Here is an 18,858-nt window from a genome sequence, read left to right as displayed (position 1 = left end):
AAATATACAATGGTTAATTTAATAGCTAATTTTTAATATATACAATAATATTTTTATCTAAATAATACATAAAAAAAATAATAACGGTTCTTCTATTTTTGATAATGTCATTTCCACATAATTTTTTATATTATATATTTGTATTTTTTTAAATGATATTATTAAAATAAAAATGTTCATATTCATTTTTTTATAGAAAATATAGTTATATATATGAATACTTAAATTTAATATTTAATAAGTTTGATAAAAAATAACGTTCTCAACTTTTTTTTTATTTCAATTTAACTAAAATTCACAAAGTTTATTTTTTAAAGAAAAACTAAAGAATTTTTTTTTCTTTTAAAAAACATATGGTGATAAAATAGATGAATTTAAAATTTCGTTCTCTCTGCGTCTCCCATAGCAGCTGCCCCTTATTGTCCTTTTCATTCACTTTTCAAGGATAAATTGGTCATTTCCTGCATCACTTAAAGACAAAATAAAACTTGCAACATAACCGTACTTGGCGTACTGATCTTTAGAAAAATACCTTGGAGCACTTGAAACGTTTCCTATGTTATATATATGAACACATGAAGTGTCATGACCTTGCACTTAAATAGTTGCAATTAAAATGTTGATATGTTTTTTGTGCTCATACTAGTAATATCCACCACGATTGGTTTTCCTGCAACTAGATCTAATTTCTCCTTGATTTCCAAGTAAAGGCTTAATCTTACCCATCTTAACCATGGAAGTTGCAAAATCCTTAGCAAAAGCATTAGGGTTACTATTATAAAGCTTCACCAACTGATCACTCTCACAACCATCACCCTTATAGAGCTCTTGATCAGAATGAAGAACTCCCTTGTTCTGCAACAAATCACTGTAATAGTTGTTGTCAAAACTTGCAGTACTAACATCTAAAGCTGTCAAATTTGAACCACCACTGGGAGGACAAGATTGCTTCAATGATGTTGCGAAATTTGAGTCTATGTTGGTGTCATTGTAGAGCCTTGCTTTGAAAGAATCACATTTTGCGAATCCAATTGTGTGTGCGCCGGAAAGGACCACCATGTCTTTGAGGTTCAGCCCATTTGGCTGGAAGAATCGGCCGAGAAGATCTGAGAAGTCGGCGTTCGCCAACGGAAGGTGGTTGTTTGCATCCTCTATGCTTGCAGATGTTGCATCTCTTCTGCCTAGCAACACTTTGTAGTAGTATTGTTTACCTCCCATCTGTTAATATAATACCAAAATATGTTGGCTTTGGAAATAGTTATATGAATTTATTTTGATGTATTATGAGCGTAAAATAATTTTGTATTTATATCTAATTATGTACCGTGTCAGTAAAAATAAATATTTTTATATTAACTGTATGAATAATTATTTAAAAAAATGGATATAATTAAATTATTATATTGGTACATAATTAAATTAATTAAAAAAGTTTTATTTCTATTGTCATGGTATTTCTGTTTGAAAGGTAATATTTAATCACAATCTATGTATTTTGGTATTTGGTAAAATATTTGTTACGGATCCAGCCCACGGACCCCGGACCCATGACCAAAACCCGAACCCGGCTTACCGGGTCAACCCATCTCGACTTTCTAGAAGGCACCGAATCGGCCCTCTAGATCCTCTAACTAACTTTCGAATTCAAACATCTCCCTTATCTTAAGCAAATAAGATAAGATAAGATTATCACCATCACCTATAAATAGAGGACCCAGGTCCCTCCAGGTATTCATTCATTCCACACACCTTATACCTCTTAGATCTATTCTGACTTGAGCGTCGGAGTGTCTTTGCAGGTACCTCCCCCCCCCCCCCCCCCCGCTCCATCAGGGCCGTCCAACATCCGATCCGACCCGCAGGTTCCCGATCCTCTTCTCAACCCGTATCAGAAGCATTCTGTACATTGGCGCCGTCTGTGGGGACCTGCAATAATCAGACCGGATGGAGGGCATCCTGGAGGATAACCCATCAAGCCAGGACGACTCCCAACCGCGTCGTCCGATCTCAGAACACCATGAAGCCACAAACCAAGCAAAAATAGCAAGCACCATCCACCACGCAAACGAACACGTCACGACGGACCCACAACATCCCGAGAAAACGAGGGACAAAGCGGCACAAATCATCCAGGATCTCTGTCTCCGGGTCCAAGAACTTGAAGGCAAGCTAAACGACCGAGAAAAACACAATAACGAGCATGGAAGCCAGGCAACTTCCAGGTCAAGATCCCACCACGGAAGGTCGCTAATCCGGCAGCACAATAGGAGAGATGATCGCAGCACCTCACGCAACCGCCGACGCGAGAAGTCGCCTGAACGACGATACGACAAGAAGCACCATCGCAGCGATTCTCGGGATCTAAACCGTCAGCATGATTCAGACGAAGACCGGAGATACCGAAGCACCAAACGCACGAGAAGCGACCATACCATAATGGGAGCTACGCCCTTCACGGAAGGAATCTTAAGAGCAAAACTCCCCAAAGGTTTCGACAAACCCACCGACATGAAGTACGACGGAACTAAAGACCCTCAAGAGCACCTAACGGCCTTTGAGGCCAGAATGAACTTAGAAGGAGCATCCGACGCAGTCCGATGCAGAGCCTTCCCAGTAACCCTTGCCGGGCCAGCGATCAAATGGTTCAACGCCCTCCCAAACGGATCCATAACTAGCTTCCACGACATCACAAGAAAATTCATGGCCCAGTTCACAACCCGAATCACCAAAGCCAAACACCCCATCAGCCTGTTAGGGGTCACACAAAGGCAAGAAGAATCCACAAGAAAATACCTCGACCACTTCAACGACGAATGCCTAACGGTCGACGGACTCACGGACTCCGTTGCCAGCCTCTGCCTAACTAACGGACTCATGAATGAAGACTTTCGCAAACATCTCACCACCAAACCAGTGTGGTCCATGCACGAAATCCAGAACGTCGCCAAAGATTACATCAACGACGAGGAAGTCAGCCAGGTCGTCGCCGCCAACAAACGGCAGCACGCCGCCACCCAACACGGCAACCCGACTCCCCGTCATAACGCACCACCCAAAGAGAACCAACGAGACCACCTTAAACCGACCCACAGACCACCAAGAATAGGAAAATTTTCCAACTACACTCCCCTAACAGCATCAATTACTGAGGTATACCACCAAATAGCAGATCGAGGCATCATCCCCAGAGCCCGACCACTCAAGGAAAGGACAGGAGGAAACAAAACCCTCTACTGCGACTATCACCGCGGATACGGCCACAAAACACAAGATTGTTACGATCTCAAAGACGCTCTTGAGCAAGCTATACGAGACGGCAAACTCCCCGAGTTCGTCAAAATCATCAGAGAACCAAGGCGCGCCGACAGAGACAAATCACCAGAAAGAGAAGGACGCAACCCAAGAACTCAAAAACCACCCAGGGAAAACACCGAAGAAGATCCGACCATCATAGTGAACGTCATCACGGGCAAAGACGTGCCGAATAAGTCAAAACTAACAATGAAAAAAGACCTCAAGATAATGGCCGTCAAAAACCACGACCGAGACACCTTTGCCGACAGCACGATAACCTTCCTACCCGAGGACTGCCAGCACGGCACCTCGGCCGGAGATGCCCCCTTTGTCATATCAGCCCGAATCGGAACAGGACTAGTAAGAAGAATACTCGTGGACACGGGTGCCGACTCCAACATCCTCTTCTGAGGAGCTTTCGACAAACTCGGGCTCCGCAACGACAACCTCCAAACTCATCGCCACGGCGTCACGGGCCTCGGAGATAACTTCCTCAAACCAGACGGCTCGGTTACTCTCCCCATCACCATAGGAACAAGCAACCAGAGAAAGACGATCCTATCCGAATTCGTCGTCCTAAAAGACTCCACAGCCTATAACGTCATTCTCGGGAGAAAAACAATCAACGACTTCTCGGCAGTCATCTTCACCAAATACCTTCTCATGAAATTCAAAGCCGAAGACGGCACCGTTGGAACTATTCACGGAGACCGAGAAATTGCAGCCGAATGCGACAACAATAGCTTAGCCCTAAGGAAAAAATCCCAAGACGCGGCCGGAATATTCCTTGCCGACCTAGACGCACGGCTTGACGGCCAACCTAGACCGGAACCAGAAGGGGACATGGAAAAACTACAAATAGGGCCAACCAAAGATGAATACACGTTCATCAACAGAAACCTCCCACACGACCTCAAAGAAGAACTCTCGCAACTTCTGAAACAAAACAGAGACCTATTCGCATTCACACCAGCCGATATGCCGGGAATAAGTCCCGACCTGATGTCTCACCACCTGGCAGTAGACCCCCTAGCCAAACCCGTGGCGCAAAGAAGACGGAAAATGTCACCAGACCGAGCCGCCGAGGTCCAAAAACAAGTAAAAGCCCTACTCGAAGCCAACTTCATCCGAGAACTCCCTTACACGACCTGGCTAGCCAACGTCGTACTAGTTAAAAAGACTAACGGGAAGTGGCGAATGTGCGTTGATTACACAGATCTCAACAAAGCATGCCCAAAAGACGCCTTCCCCCTACCAAACATCGACGGACTAGTAGATGCAGCATCCGGACACCGGTACCTCAGCTTCATGGACGCATATTCCGGCTACAACCAGATCCCGATGCACCGACCAGATGAAGAAAAGATAGCATTCATCACCCCGGACGGAACCTACTGCTATAAAGTAATGCCCTTCGGCCTGAAAAACGCCGGAGCCACCTATCAGCGACTCGTTAACAAGATATTTCGCAACTTAACCGGAAACAAAATAGAAGTCTACATCGATGATATGCTCGCCAAAACGAAATCCGGTGAACAACTAACCGACGATCTAAAGGTCATAATGAACACCTTGCGAAAGCACCAAATGCGACTCAACCCAACAAAGTGCGCTTTCGGAATGGAAGCAGGAAAATTCCTCGGATTCATGATCACACAACGCGGAGTTGAGGCAAACCCGGAAAAATGCCGTGCCGTCCTGGAGATGACGAGTCCCAAGAACCTCAAAGATATCCAAAAGCTCACCGGCCGACTAACCGCACTATCCCGGTTCCTCGGAGCCTCGGCACAAAAGGCAATCCCCTTTTTCAAACTTATGAAAAAAGGGATTCCGTTCAAATGGGAGAAAGAATGCGAAGAAGCTTTCCAACACTTCAAAAAGGTCCTAACAGAACCTCCAATCCTTGCAAAACCTCAAACAGGGGAAACACTATACTTGTACCTCTCCATAACGGAAGAAACAATCGCAGCAGCACTCGTCCGGGAAAACGAGAAAAAGGAACAAAAGCCCATATACTTCATAAGCAAGGTGCTACAAGACACGGAAGCCCGTTATTCACGACTAGAAAAACTGGCTCTCGCACTCCTCTCGGCATCCCGACGACTACGACAATACTTCCAGGCCCACCCCATAACGGTCCGAACCGACCAAACGGTCAAACAAGTATTACAAAAACCCGACCTAGCAGGAAGAATGCTAGCATGGTCCATCGAGCTATCCCAATTCCAGATCAGGTTCGAGCCCCGAAACGCCATCAAAGCACAAGCCTTGGCCGACTTCATCGCCGAAATGACTCCGACGAAGCTGACACCCGAACCATGGAAACTGCACGTCGATGGCTCATCAAACTCCACTCACGGAGGCGCCGGAATCATACTCGAAAACCAAAATGGGATCACAATTGAACAATCAATAAGATACGACTTTCCAGTATCAAACAACCAAGCAGAATACGAAGCCCTTTTGGCAGGCCTAAACCTAGCTCGGGAAGTCGGCGCCAAGATACTCGAAGTTAACACCGATTCCCAGGTGGTATGCTCCCAAATCAACGGGAGCTACCAAACCCGGGACCCCCTGCTCCAACAATACCTCAAAAAAGTAAGTGAAACAAAAGAAGGATTCGAAAACGTCTCCATACGTCACGTCCCCAGGGAGCGAAACGCCAGGGCGGATCTACTTTCCAAACTAGCCAGCACGAAGTCAGGACACGGCAACAGATCGCTAATCCAGGAGGTCGTTAAGTCGCCTTCCGTATCAACGGAAATCAACGCACACCTAACATCCTCAAATCGGGAATCTTGGACATACCCGATCTTGCAATATCTCCGCGACGGAATCCTACCACCAGACCCGAAAGAAGAGAGGAAGATAAAAAGAGAAGCCGCTAACTACACCATCATAGCAGGACAGCTATACAAACGCGGATTCTCGCAACCCCTACTCAAATGTGTAGAACCCGAGGACACGGAATACATACTCCGCGAAATCCACGAAGGCTGCTGCGGTCACCACATCGGAGGAAAAACGCTAGCCCAAAAAATCATCAGGGCCGGCTACTTCTGGCCCACAATCATTCAAGATTCCATACAACTCACAAAAAGCTGCGACAAATGCCAAAAGCATGCCAATATCCACCAAGCCGCCCCACACCAACTCAGCGTTATATCGGCTGAACGGCCATTCGGCAGTTGGGGAATCGACCTCGTCGGACCCTTCCCCACGGCACCCGGCCAACTTAGATATCTCATCGTCGCCGTAGACTACTACACCAAATGGATTGAAGCCGAACCCCTGGCCTCCATCACGGCAACCCAATGCCGGAAATTCGTCTGGCGACAGATCATTACTCGGTTCGGAATTCCCGAAGTCATCATCTCCGACAACGGAACCCAATTCACAGACAAAAAATTCAGAGAACTCTTAGAAGGATTGCACGTATCCCATCGCTTCAGCTCGATAGAACATCCCCAAACAAACGGACAGGTGGAATCCGCCAACAAAATTATCGTCAAAGGACTTAAGAAACGACTTGACGAAGCCAAGGGATTGTGGGCAGACGAGTTGGGATCAGTCCTATGGTCATACCGAACAACACCCCAAACAAGCACGGGAGAAACGCCCTTCCGACTCACATACGGCGTAGAAGCTGTCATCCCAGTAGAAATCGGAGACCCCAGCCCCAGAAAAACGGTTGGAGGTAACGACGAAGAAGCAGAACGAGACCTCATAGACGAGGCAAGAAGCATAGCCCACGTCAAAGAATTAGCACTCAAACAAAGGATCAGCCTAAGGTATAATCACGGCGTCATCCGACGAGAATTCGCGGGCAACGACCTCGTCCTACGACGAAACGACATCGGCCTCCCGACCCCAGGAGAAGGAAAGCTCGCACCCAACTGGGAAGGACCATACAGAGTCAAGGCCATAATAGGAAAAGGAGCGTATAAACTCGAACGACTAGACGGCAGCGAAATACCAAGAACTTGGAACGCGGCCAACCTACGAAGATACTATACTTAAATAAGTCACTCTTTATTGTTTCTTTTAATCACCCTTTATTTCCCTTTATTTTTTATTGTTCATTCTTTCAGAACCTCGGGTACTCTTTCCCTCACGAAGGGTTTTAACGAGGCCCAACTATTCAAATAAAATTTTTTACAAGTTATTTTCACTTCATCCCCATTACAAGTCACTCTTTATTGTTTCTTAAAACACCAAACGAAGACACGGCCATCGCTGGAGGACTGATCACCCTCCAGGCCGAACACACGGGTACCCAAAAAACCGACCAAACAAACGGTTATGATAAACGAAACTAAGGCCCGAACGGCTAAACAAAACATCCCAAAAACGGATCATATGAAGACCCAAAAAACGGTCATAAATTTCACACAAAACAAAGTTACGGCTCTCAAGCCACTAGAAACAAATCTACACATAGTTCAAAACTAAATACAAAGCAACTATTCAAATATCAACAATCCGCCCATCACGGACGGTCTTGAATGCTCCCGTCATAGACACATCCACACCAGGGGCCAACACCTGAAATTGCGCCTTCATCGTCTCCTCGGTTGCAGCAACGGCATCCCCAGCATCAGCCAACAAAGCCGCTTTCTCCTTCTTCAGGGCTTCGACCTCAGCCTTCAGAGTTTCCGACTCGGCGAGAAGCAAGGCAGCTTGAGAACTCGCATCCGAGGAACGTTTCCGCTCTTCAGCCAGTTGAGAAAGTAGCGAAGTCTCAACACCGGCAAGGCGGAGTATCTCCGCCCCGGAATCCTCCGACGACTTCTCCGCCTTCTCCTTTGCAGTCTTCGCAGTCTCAAGCTCTTCCTTCAACTTGCTCACATCGGTTTGGGCCTGCCGAAGCTTCTTTTCCAACAAACCCACTTGAGCCATCACAGGCTCGGCCTTCCGAACAACCGCGGCAGAACGAAGAAGAGCACGATAAACCGACTCAGCCTGAAACGAGACGTCACAACCATCAAAAAATGACTCCGTTCCAGGCATTAAGTGCTGATCAATGAAACCCGTGGCATCAAAACGCCGATCCATCACACTAGGGACCAAGCCCTCCTCTTCAAAAGTTTCACTACCCGGCTCCTCCGGCCTACTTCTCTTCCGAGAAGCCTCGGTAGAAGCTAGTACAACGACTTCCGGCGATCCGGGAGGAGCTTCAACGCCAGTGTGCACCCCCGAGGAAACCACCTCTTGAGGAACAGCCTGAGAATCTGCGGCTGGAGTCGGAGCCGGAGAAGGAGACGACGACCCCTCCCCCCGACCCAACGCTGCCCTCAACCTCGCCAAAGTAGTCAGCCCTCCAGCCATCTCAACTAAAAAAGAAACAAGAAAGGAGTTATTACTTAAAAAAAAAAAAAAAAAAGGGAAGCAAAACACACCAATATATGTCCGACACGCCTCAGGATCCCCCATAACGTCTCGAGGATTTAACGGGCGTTCACCAAACAAATGCCACAAAACTTTGGCAATATCCTTATCCTCCCGAGACAAATCATCGTAGGAGATCTTAGTTAAAACCGACGGCCCGGCACCAAAATTCCAATAGGTCGGAAACCGGCGCTCGCCCTCCAAAGTAAGCCAAAACGGGTGGTGCCCCCGAACGGGGCGCACCTTAAAGTACTCCCATTTAAACCCATGAAACGAATCTTCAAACAACCCGAAGATCCGGCGATGGGGCTGAGCACGAAACGACATATATCCTTTCTTGTGCTTCCCCTCCTTAGTCGGAAGAGTGCACAAGAAAAGAAAGAGGAAAACGGGAACCGAAGCCGGGAGCTCGAGGTACTGGCACACCAACTCAAAACACCGAACAGCCGCCCAGCTGTTCGGATGAAGCTGAGACGGTGCCACGGAACACCGGCTAAGCAAACCCTGAACAAAAGGCGAGAACGGGAACCGCACACCGAGCCGAGTAAACATGGACTCATAAACCCACATCCAGTCCGGCACGGTGGGTGAACGGAGGTTCAAGTAGCAAACGCGCTCGTCGGCATCAGGAAGGACGAGCTCGTATCGCCCCTCCTCTTCACCACCGCCACAAATCGCCCCCCGATCGCGGAGCCGTTGGAGATCATCCTCCGTCATCCGCGACGGAACGCCCCATACATCACTGGTCACCCAACCGTAGCGATTGGGGACGCCCCTGGAAGGGGCTACCGGGGCACCCACACTCTCATTTCGCCGACGCTGCATACCTAAAACAAGGGAGGAGCACCACCATCAGCCTACCAACTCCGCACAATATCAAAAAACAAAAACCTAAACACCACTACAGTCAAAGTAGGAAACGGCGGTGCTCAGCCCCTTCCCCAAACTCGACAGAAATACCAAAACACAGCAAAACAAAAAGGAAGCAGATAAAACAAAGCATGGCAAGAACAGAAAACAGCACACACAGACAAGCGTACGAAAGAAAAAGCAAAAACAGAATATACCAACCTGGTAAATTCAGAAGAAAAACTCGAAGGAAAATAGGAAAATGAGGCAAAGCAGAACAGCACCAGAAAGCAAAATCCACTAAAGCAGTTTTTTCTCAGAAAAGGGAGAAGTTCTCTTTCAAAAGAAAAAACGGACGAGAGAAATAGAAGCCAAAACGAAACGGTTTCAAAAAGACGAAAGGACACAACTGACCCTGGACATAATGAAAATAATAGGGGCAAAAAGGAGAAAACACCTCCTCAATAAATGCCCCCCTCGGAAAAGCAAACTAATCAATTACGCCTCAAAAAACGCAACAGGCGCAGCAGGCACGGAAAGGTCACGTCAAAGACCAAAATGCGGTCAGGACAGATCCTTTACCAAATGAAATCGGGAAACCGACCTCGTCACCAAACGAACACTCGAAGACACGATGAGAGAACATCTCAAACTCTCAGCGAGAAACCGACCTCACTCGCTCTCCCGCTGCGGGGGCAACTGTTACGGATCCAGCCCACGGACCCCGGACCCATGACCAAAACCCGAACCCGGCTTACCGGGTCAACCCATCTCGACTTTCTAGAAGGCACCGAATCGGCCCTCTAGATCCTCTAACTAACTTTCGAATTCAAACATCTCCCTTATCTTAAGCAAATAAGATAAGATAAGATTATCACCATCACCTATAAATAGAGGACCCAGATCCCTCCAGGTATTCATTCATTCCACACACCTTATACCTCTTAGATCTATTCTGACTTGAGCGTCGGAGTGTCTTTGCAGGTACCTCCCCCCCCCCCCTCCGCTCCATCAGGGCCGTCCAACATCCGATCCGACCCGCAGGTTCCCGATCCTCCTCTCAACCCGTATCAGAAGCATTCTGTACAATATTAAAATAATTTTTTATTTATAATTAAATAAGATAAAGGTAAAATATGATAACATGCGTCCGTTTCGTTTGATATTTTATATAAAAAATGAGTATGAAAAATATTTTTTATGTTGGTTTTATTTTTTTTTAAATAGATTAAACTTTGTATGATAATTTATCATTATATATTTATTCCCTGGTTTTATATGAGAAAAAAATTTCTATGGTGTGAAATAATGTGAAATGTCAAAAAATGAGCAACGTAGGAGGTGGTGATTTGTAGAATAGAAATATTATTTTTATACTAAAATTAATCATTAATTATTTTTTTATGTATAAATATATATGTTGTTTAATTTATTTTTTATATATATTTTGTATAAAAATATATATTTTATATTAATGATTAATTTTAGTATATACATAACATAGTTATTTATAAAAATATATGAACAAGTGTAATTTTTTTTCTTAAATTTTTTGAAAAATGAAATTGCTAGGACGAATTGTATTTTTTTTTTGAAAATTAAATTCTCTTACAACGAATTCTCTTTGTTTAATAACAATATTTAGGGGGTGAATTCAGAAAATTCTATAATTTGAAAGAATTACTTAAGTATTTTATTAGATTCATTGTATCTACATTAAAAATTTACCGCTTTTGACGGGTTTTTTTTATACACAAAACGTCTTCGGTGGCCTTTGCAGATTTAATTTTAACGAAACATTTCCATTTTTGCAAAAATCACCGTAAAACACAAATACACAATAAATATACAAATCAAGCATTCATGGATCATATTCATATAGAAATCAAAGACGTTAAAATCAGCCCCAAAAAATTAGTCCGTATATGTATAAATATATATAATTTAATTTAATTTTAAGGGCAATTTACATATTTAAATAAAATCAATGAATCCTTCACCCAAATGTGCAAAACAGAAATATGTTATGTGGTTGTGCAAATTCGATTATTATATAAACCGTGGGAGCCAACCACGGTTTATTATTTGAACATAAACCGTGGCTGACAGGGACGGTTTCTAGAAGGAAAAAAATGGGTATAAACCGTGGCCACCAACCACGGATTAGGAAGGGAAAATTTTAGGCATAAACCGTGGGTGGCTACCACGGTTTATGAGGATATTGGCTTTAAACGTAAAACCCTGTAGGCTCCCACGGTTTACGTTTATATTACTATATATACATAATCCACTGAAGATGAGCACGGATCATTTGGAAGGAAAAAAAAATCTGCAACCTTCATAGTTGGGAGAGTTTGAGAGAGAGGGTTGGAGGATTTGGTGGGGTTTGGGTTGTGGAATCATGGAGGATAAAGCTCGCTTGTACCGATTAAATGGAATTACTCATGTGGCTGGATCTATTGATGATGAGGTTAGTCCTTATTGTTAATATTATTCTCATTATTTATATAATTAATATTATTTTTTCATTATTAATGTAGTCAATTTATTTTATTAGCATTGTTTAGATAATTAATTTATTATTTAGATTATTAATTTTGTTACTATTATGATACTCGTAGTTATCAGTATTACCTTTATTTTTATTAGTACATGTAACTGTTGGTCTCATAAATGCTGTTATTCGTAGTAGAGTTATTGTTGTTGGTATTGTTATCATTATTTTGCCTTTCGTGATCTTTCTTACTATAATCTAAAAGAAAATGGAAAACATATGTATATATTTAATTAAATTTTTTTCTAAATGTAATATGATTTGTTTAGTATTGGTCGTATGTTGAGGGGTTTCTTTACCTACATATTGCAGCCCACTAGGGTTATTAGTGGCGTGAGGAGGCAACAGAATATGCCTTTACACAAGCGGATCATACCGTACCTGGAGACCGCCGGGTTGTATCATTTGGCTAGGTTAAACAGTCACTGGTTCTGGGTTGACGAGCCTCTACTCAGCGCATTTATTGAGCGGTGGCGTCCTGAAACGCACACCTTCCACATGCCATTTGGTGAGTGCACTATCACGTTGCAAGATGTGGCATATCAGCTTGGTTTGCCGATCGATAGGGAGCCTGTCAGTGGGTGCCTGACTGACTTTGAGAATCTGATGGAACATGGTAGACCGGCATGGGACTGTCATATGCCTGCCCACGGACCCCTGGATCCTGCAAAGGTGCAGAACCAACAGCCTCCGTTCGATCTAAATCAGCTGCGAATGATGGGGATGCCACTAGCGGAACGGACGGTGCTATCACAGGCATCGAACAAGACGCACCTCCAACGCCACTTGAGTTATGAAATGGAGCTGATACCCAGAACTATCCACCCCAACATCCAACTTTGCGAGTAACTCGTGTATTCTGACCTCTGGAAAACTTCTGACACAATGGAACAGAACCCTAATGTCTTCATCAGCCGCTAGCACAAACGTGTCATACTGAACCCGGGTCGAGACAACTGCGATGGGAATCTTGTAGAATAACTTCTTCACAAACTTGCTACCAGAAATCCCAAGCTTCTGTAAAATACTGTTCTTTAGATTTGACAACGTGCTTGTTGAACTGATGAAAACACTTACCGGTTCTCTATCAGTGAACTTCACACCATATCTTTTGTTTTTTTGAATTTTTCCAGAGCAATGCACTAGAACAAGAACACTCTCCTCCTCACTTGCCATTATGATAATGATCTCTCTCATGCACCTGAATCTCACCAACATATATATAGATCTTCACTCCTCATAAACCGCTGTAGGCTACATGGGTTTATGTAAATTCCCATTCCTTCATAAACCGTTGATGGTAGCAAGGTTTTATGAAGACTTTCATGCAATCATAAACCGTAGTAGCCTCCCACCGTCCCTGCCAGCCACGGTTTATATTCAAATAGTAAATCGTGGTTGGCTCCCACGGTTTATATAATAATCAAATTTGCACAACCACGTAACATATTTCTGTTTTGCACGTTTGGATAAAGAATTCATTGATTTTATTTAAATACGTAAATTGCCCTATTTTTAATATATATTTTATATTTTAAAATATATTTTATGTTAATAATTACTTTTAATGTACAACTAATATAATTGAATAAAAATATAAATAAAAGATTGAATTTTGTGAAACTCACAATGAATACAGAATCACGAGCAGCAAGAGCAAGTATATCTGCACAGGAGACAAGAGGGCCATTGCAAGCTTTGTCGACAGCTGCTTTGATTTCATCAACAACATCAAATGCTCGAAGTGAATTGTTATTTGGGGTTGCTGTCTTTTCTCCCTTCATCTCCGGAGTGTCATCTAGTAGAATCGATCCGTCACACCCCTGTACTTTTCCAAATACTTTAGACCATCTTTAAACGCTTTTATATTAAGATTTCAATATGTATTCTATAAAGTTATACATCTATTATGATAAATGTTATTATTGCTATCTTGAATTCTTTATGGTAGTTATAATGTCCATGAAATTTTGACAATACTTAAAAATATAATAAAAATTATGTTTTTTTATTACTATTGGAAAATATCTTTAATTATTTGAAAATAAAAATAAAGAAGAACTATAAAAAAATATAAATAAATTAAAAAATTTTTCAAATGATAAAAAAAATATCATCTTAATTTTTACCATAATTTTTAAGTGTGTTATCAAAAATTTTTTTAATCACTATAAGTCTATAACCACAAATAATTTAGATGTCATAGCATTATAGCATTCACAATATCTATATGCATCAAAACAAAGAATAACATTATATAGCTTCCGCATAATTATATCACTACAAGAAAAACTAATTTACTGGCAATAACACTATAACCATTATTTCTTTTGGTTAATTTCTTTTTTGTTAAAATTATATATTTGTTGTTATTATTATATATTAGAATGACAAGTTATAAAGTGTTTGTGATTATTAAAAAGTTTTTAATGGCGACCGCTATAATTGTCACTAAAATTTTTAATAACAGTATAAAACGACTAATGTCTAATTATCAATAAATGTGTAGTTATTTTTAGGGCAAGTTACTTAAATAAATAGAATAGAGAAAACGTTTACCCAAATGTGCAAAACTGATTCTTGTTACCTACATGTGCAAAAAGCCATTTCTATGTAATCCGTGGCAACCCACTACGGTTTCAAAACGTGCATAAACCGTGGCAGGTTATAGCGGATTATGGCCAAAAGATATAGAGTGTAAACCGTGGTAGGTCATCACGGTTTATTAAGGAGAGATGGCGTGTAAACCGTGGAGAGTCACCACGGTTTATGAAGAAACTTATTTGCACATAAAACCTTGTGGGTCACCACGGTTTATGTGTGGTAAATAATGGCCAGAAAACCTTGTTAATTTTATGTCCAATAGAAAATGAATTTATTAGCACAATAAATTTATTAACAGAATCTTAAATTATGTCTTATCAACAACAGCTTTTTATAATAGAAAGAGTACAATAAAAAAAACAGATAATACTAAGAAAATGGTTTTTATAGTGCTTAAAAAATTGATGTCTATTTACTAAAAAATAAAAAATTAATATTTAATTTAAAATGATGAAATTTAATAAATTTAAAATATTTAAAATTTGTTATGTAAAATAAATTAGAAAAAAATTAGACTCCAATAATAAACACCATGAAATTTTTGGATTTTTTTCTATTATAAAATAAAAAAATAAATTACACTAACATTAATGTTTGGAATCTGTGTTTTTATTTTTTATTTTGAGTTTTTATGAAGTTTTCAAAATCTTATGCGAACTTATAAAAACTACTCAAAAGTTCGTTTAAGCTTAAGGTGACCTCTCTCATTATATTCATCTTTATTTTTTCATTTATAAAATAAAGATTTATTACACTATAACATATTAATGAGTACAATAAAATAATTACTTGTTAATATTGGTATATTAATATTCATTAACATGCTTATTGATTAAATCTTTTATATAGATTTAATAAATTCACATATAAGTGTATATTGATACATTAGTATTTGTTAAATTTAAAATAAAAAATATTTATTATATTATAAGAATATTAATGAGTACTCTAAAAAAACTTAATAAGTAATTATTTTATTATGTTCATTAATATTTTTTATAGTATAATAAATATTTAAATATAGTGTAAAATGAAAAATAGGGATAAACATAATGAAAAACTAATTGATAATACATGTAAAAATTTTATAGTATATATTAGTCAATAATACATAAAGAGAACGAAAAAATTTTATTATAAATATTCAATAGAAATAGATGATTTTTTTTTTCTTTATAAAATGTACTATATAGTGTGTATTTATTAGGCTGCCTTTGTTTTCAACAACAAAATAGGATAAGACACTGAAAATAGGACAGGACAAGACACTGATGGATAGAGACGCAAAATTTTGTGTTCTTGTAATTCTGCTTGGTGATAAACTAGAACAAATTATGAAAATCTAATTTATTCTCATTTTTTTCATTAAAAAAATTTGAGATGAAAAATATAATAAAAAAATATAATTATAAAAAATTAACAAGAATAATAAAAAAATAAAAAATAAGTTGTGTCTCTTGGACATAAAATTAACAAGGTTTTCTGGCCATTATTTACCACACATAAACCGTGGTGACCCACAAGGTTTTATGTGCAAACAAGTTTCTTCATAAATCGTGGTGACTCTCCACGGTTTATGCACGCCATCTCTCCTTAGTAAACCGTGGTGACCTATCACGGTTTACACTCTATATCTTTTGGCCATACCTGCTACGGTTTATGCACGTTTTGAAACCGTGGTAGGTTGCCACGGATTACATAGAAATGACTTTTTGCATATGCAGGTAACAAGAATCAGTTTTGCACATTTGGATAAATGTTTTCTCTATTCTATTTATTTAAGTAAATTGCCCTTATTTTTATTATCACTAAAAGTAAAATAAATTACTACCAAAATAATAATAAATAATAATATTATTATATTAAATTAAATTAATTTATATATAATAAAATATTATTGAATCTAGATAAATAATAAATAAGTTTGACTGTAAATCATAGGAGTATATTAAAAATTAAAATTAATTAAGGTGATTGTTATGGTGTCTAAAAATGTATGTCTAATTTATCAAAATAGTTAAAAATTAATATTTAATTTTAAAAATATAAAAATAAATAATTATTAAATACTCAAAATTTATCATAAATAATAAATTAAGCAAAAGTTAGACAATAAATTATAGGCACCATAAAATTTATCATTAATTAATTTGTTAATTTGAAATAACAACATTTAAAATCATGTTATATTTTATATGGTTTATATTAAGACTTGATTTGATAACATTTTTTAAAAAGATGTTTGTGCTTTTAAAAAGCAAAAACTTCTCATTTTGCTAAAAAATTATTTTTTTGAGTTATTTTTTTAAAAAAAATCTTTTAAAAAAGTAAAAATAATTTTATGTTTATATATTACTATATCTCATGCAAAAAAAAATAACTTTCTATCTATCAATTATATTTTAGTACAACAATATAAAAAAAAAATTTTATTATGTAAAAATATCTATTTTTTAAGAAAAAAATATTTTTTAAAAAATGTAAATTGAACTTCTCAAAAAAATTTTATTTTTATTTTTTTAATACTTTTATTTTTACTACTAAAAATTTTTCAAATACATTAAAAAGAATCTACTTTTATTGAAAAAAAATTTCTATCAACTTAATGACATTTAAACAAACACTTAATCTGCATTGTTAGTTTCATTTATTAATAAAAAACTAGTTGTTCATATTAAAAATATAGAAGATCAAATATATATATATATAAAGAAAAAAATTATATGTTTGTATATTTCATTAAAAATAAATAAATAATATAATTCATATGAAGATTAAGTTATATGGTTACGCTTTATATATTATCAGATGTTATTGTATTAAGTGGAGAGTAAATTATCAAATTTTCTATTAGAGAGAGAGAGTACCAAGTGGAGAGTTAATTATCAAATTTTCTATTTTAGAGAGAGAGAGAGTACTCTAGATATCACTAGCTAAAAATTAAGAAAAAATGATAATATCACTTCATACATAATTTTTTTGAATAAAGTTAAAAAAAAGTGACATTATAACAATAAGAATGAGAATATCTATTTTTAGATGTATATAAAACTCACATTAACGAAGCAGTCATGGAAATGCAAACGCAACAAAGATGCTCCATTTCGAGGTTCACTATGGATTGCTTGCTTCACAACTGCTCGTACGGTTGGCAATGCTTGAGGGCACACTCCCTTATAGTAGTCAGGACTCAACCCATCATCACCGTATGTTGGATTCAAAAATATTGACAAAGAAACGATAACAACCACATTAATAATATATTGATGGAGATTATTGGGAGCCATTGTTTATTGTTATGCTTCAATTGCATATGCGCAGTTTTGTGGGGTTTATATAGAGGGAACTGCAACTATCCCTACTCATTTACATTTAAATAATTAAATCCAAACTCCGGTTATAAATGATGTGGGTACAAATTTATTTTTATCTAAAATTAATTTTATAAAATTATATTCATTTAAATTTTAGTTTTATAAATATCAATTCAAACACACATTAAGTAGTATTGATTTGGATTGACTTTTTTTTAGTTAAAAGATATTTATATTAAAAATAAAATAATTTATTTAATTTTAAATATATTTAGATACATCTTTTAGTAAAGTATTTTTTAAAAAAATTAAATTATTTATTTTTTAAAAAAACTAACAATAATTTACTTTATAAGAAACAAAAATAAAAAATATTTTTAATACCTTTTTTAAAAAAAAACTTCTATCTAAGTGTAAAATAGTTTTTGTCTATTAAAAAAAAAATTTTAAAATAAAAAAATATTTTTTCAAAAGGCAATCCGATCCTCATTTTACGGTTTTTTTAAGCAAAACTCTTCCACTAATTAAATAAGGTGCAATAATTAATTTTATGGATTTTTGTTAATATATTATCTTTAAGGCACTTATTATGGTCAAATGTTATCCGTTTTTAATATTTTAACGTAGTAAAACTCTAGTTTGAATTTGACTTATTAATTAGTATAAAACAAATATAAGTCAATGAAAATAATAAAAATTTTGCTAATAGTCATCCTAATAAAAGGTAAGTGTTAAAAATACAAAAGCAAAAATTTAGAATACTTGTTAGCAAAATTCAAGAATTTAATAATACTCTCTCCATTACTTATATATTATCAATCACTTTGAATTTTTTTTTCCATAATATATGTTGCT

At 38.2% G+C, this 18,858-nt stretch overlaps 1 protein-coding gene across 1 annotated transcript; it reads right to left on the bottom strand.

Annotated features, from left to right (window-relative positions):
* Window positions 1–642: 642 nt before the first annotated feature.
* Window positions 643–17,976, bottom strand: LOC130939576 (peroxidase RIP1-like). Its single transcript, XM_057867669.1, has 3 exons — window positions 17,746–17,976; window positions 13,714–13,908; window positions 643–1,218 (listed from the first exon to the last, which is right to left on the bottom strand). The coding sequence occupies exons 1-3, from the start codon at window positions 17,974–17,976 to the stop codon at window positions 643–645; spliced, it is 1,002 nt and encodes a 333-aa protein (XP_057723652.1).
* Window positions 17,977–18,858: the final 882 nt, after the last annotated feature.

The sequence above is a fragment of the Arachis stenosperma genome, chromosome 7, assembly GCF_014773155.1.
Source record: "Arachis stenosperma cultivar V10309 chromosome 7, arast.V10309.gnm1.PFL2, whole genome shotgun sequence".
Classification (NCBI taxonomy): Eukaryota; Viridiplantae; Streptophyta; class Magnoliopsida; order Fabales; family Fabaceae; genus Arachis; species Arachis stenosperma.
The sequence above is the reverse complement of the archived record's forward strand: the minus strand, read 5'-3'. Positions and strand labels throughout refer to the sequence as shown.

Bases quoted from the DNA above. Each gene is read 5' to 3' on its own strand.
- LOC130939576 (XM_057867669.1), bottom strand. From the start codon at position 17,976: ATGGCTCCCAATAATCTCCATCAATATATTATTAATGTGGTTGTTATC. The intron at 13,909-17,745 runs GTGAGTTTTATA...GGAAAAGTACAG, and splicing joins TCCATGACTGCTTCGTTAAT to GGGTGTGACGGATCGATTCT. The intron at 1,219-13,713 runs GTGAGTTTCACA...TTATATTAACAG, and splicing joins CTCGTGATTCTGTATTCATT to ATGGGAGGTAAACAATACTA.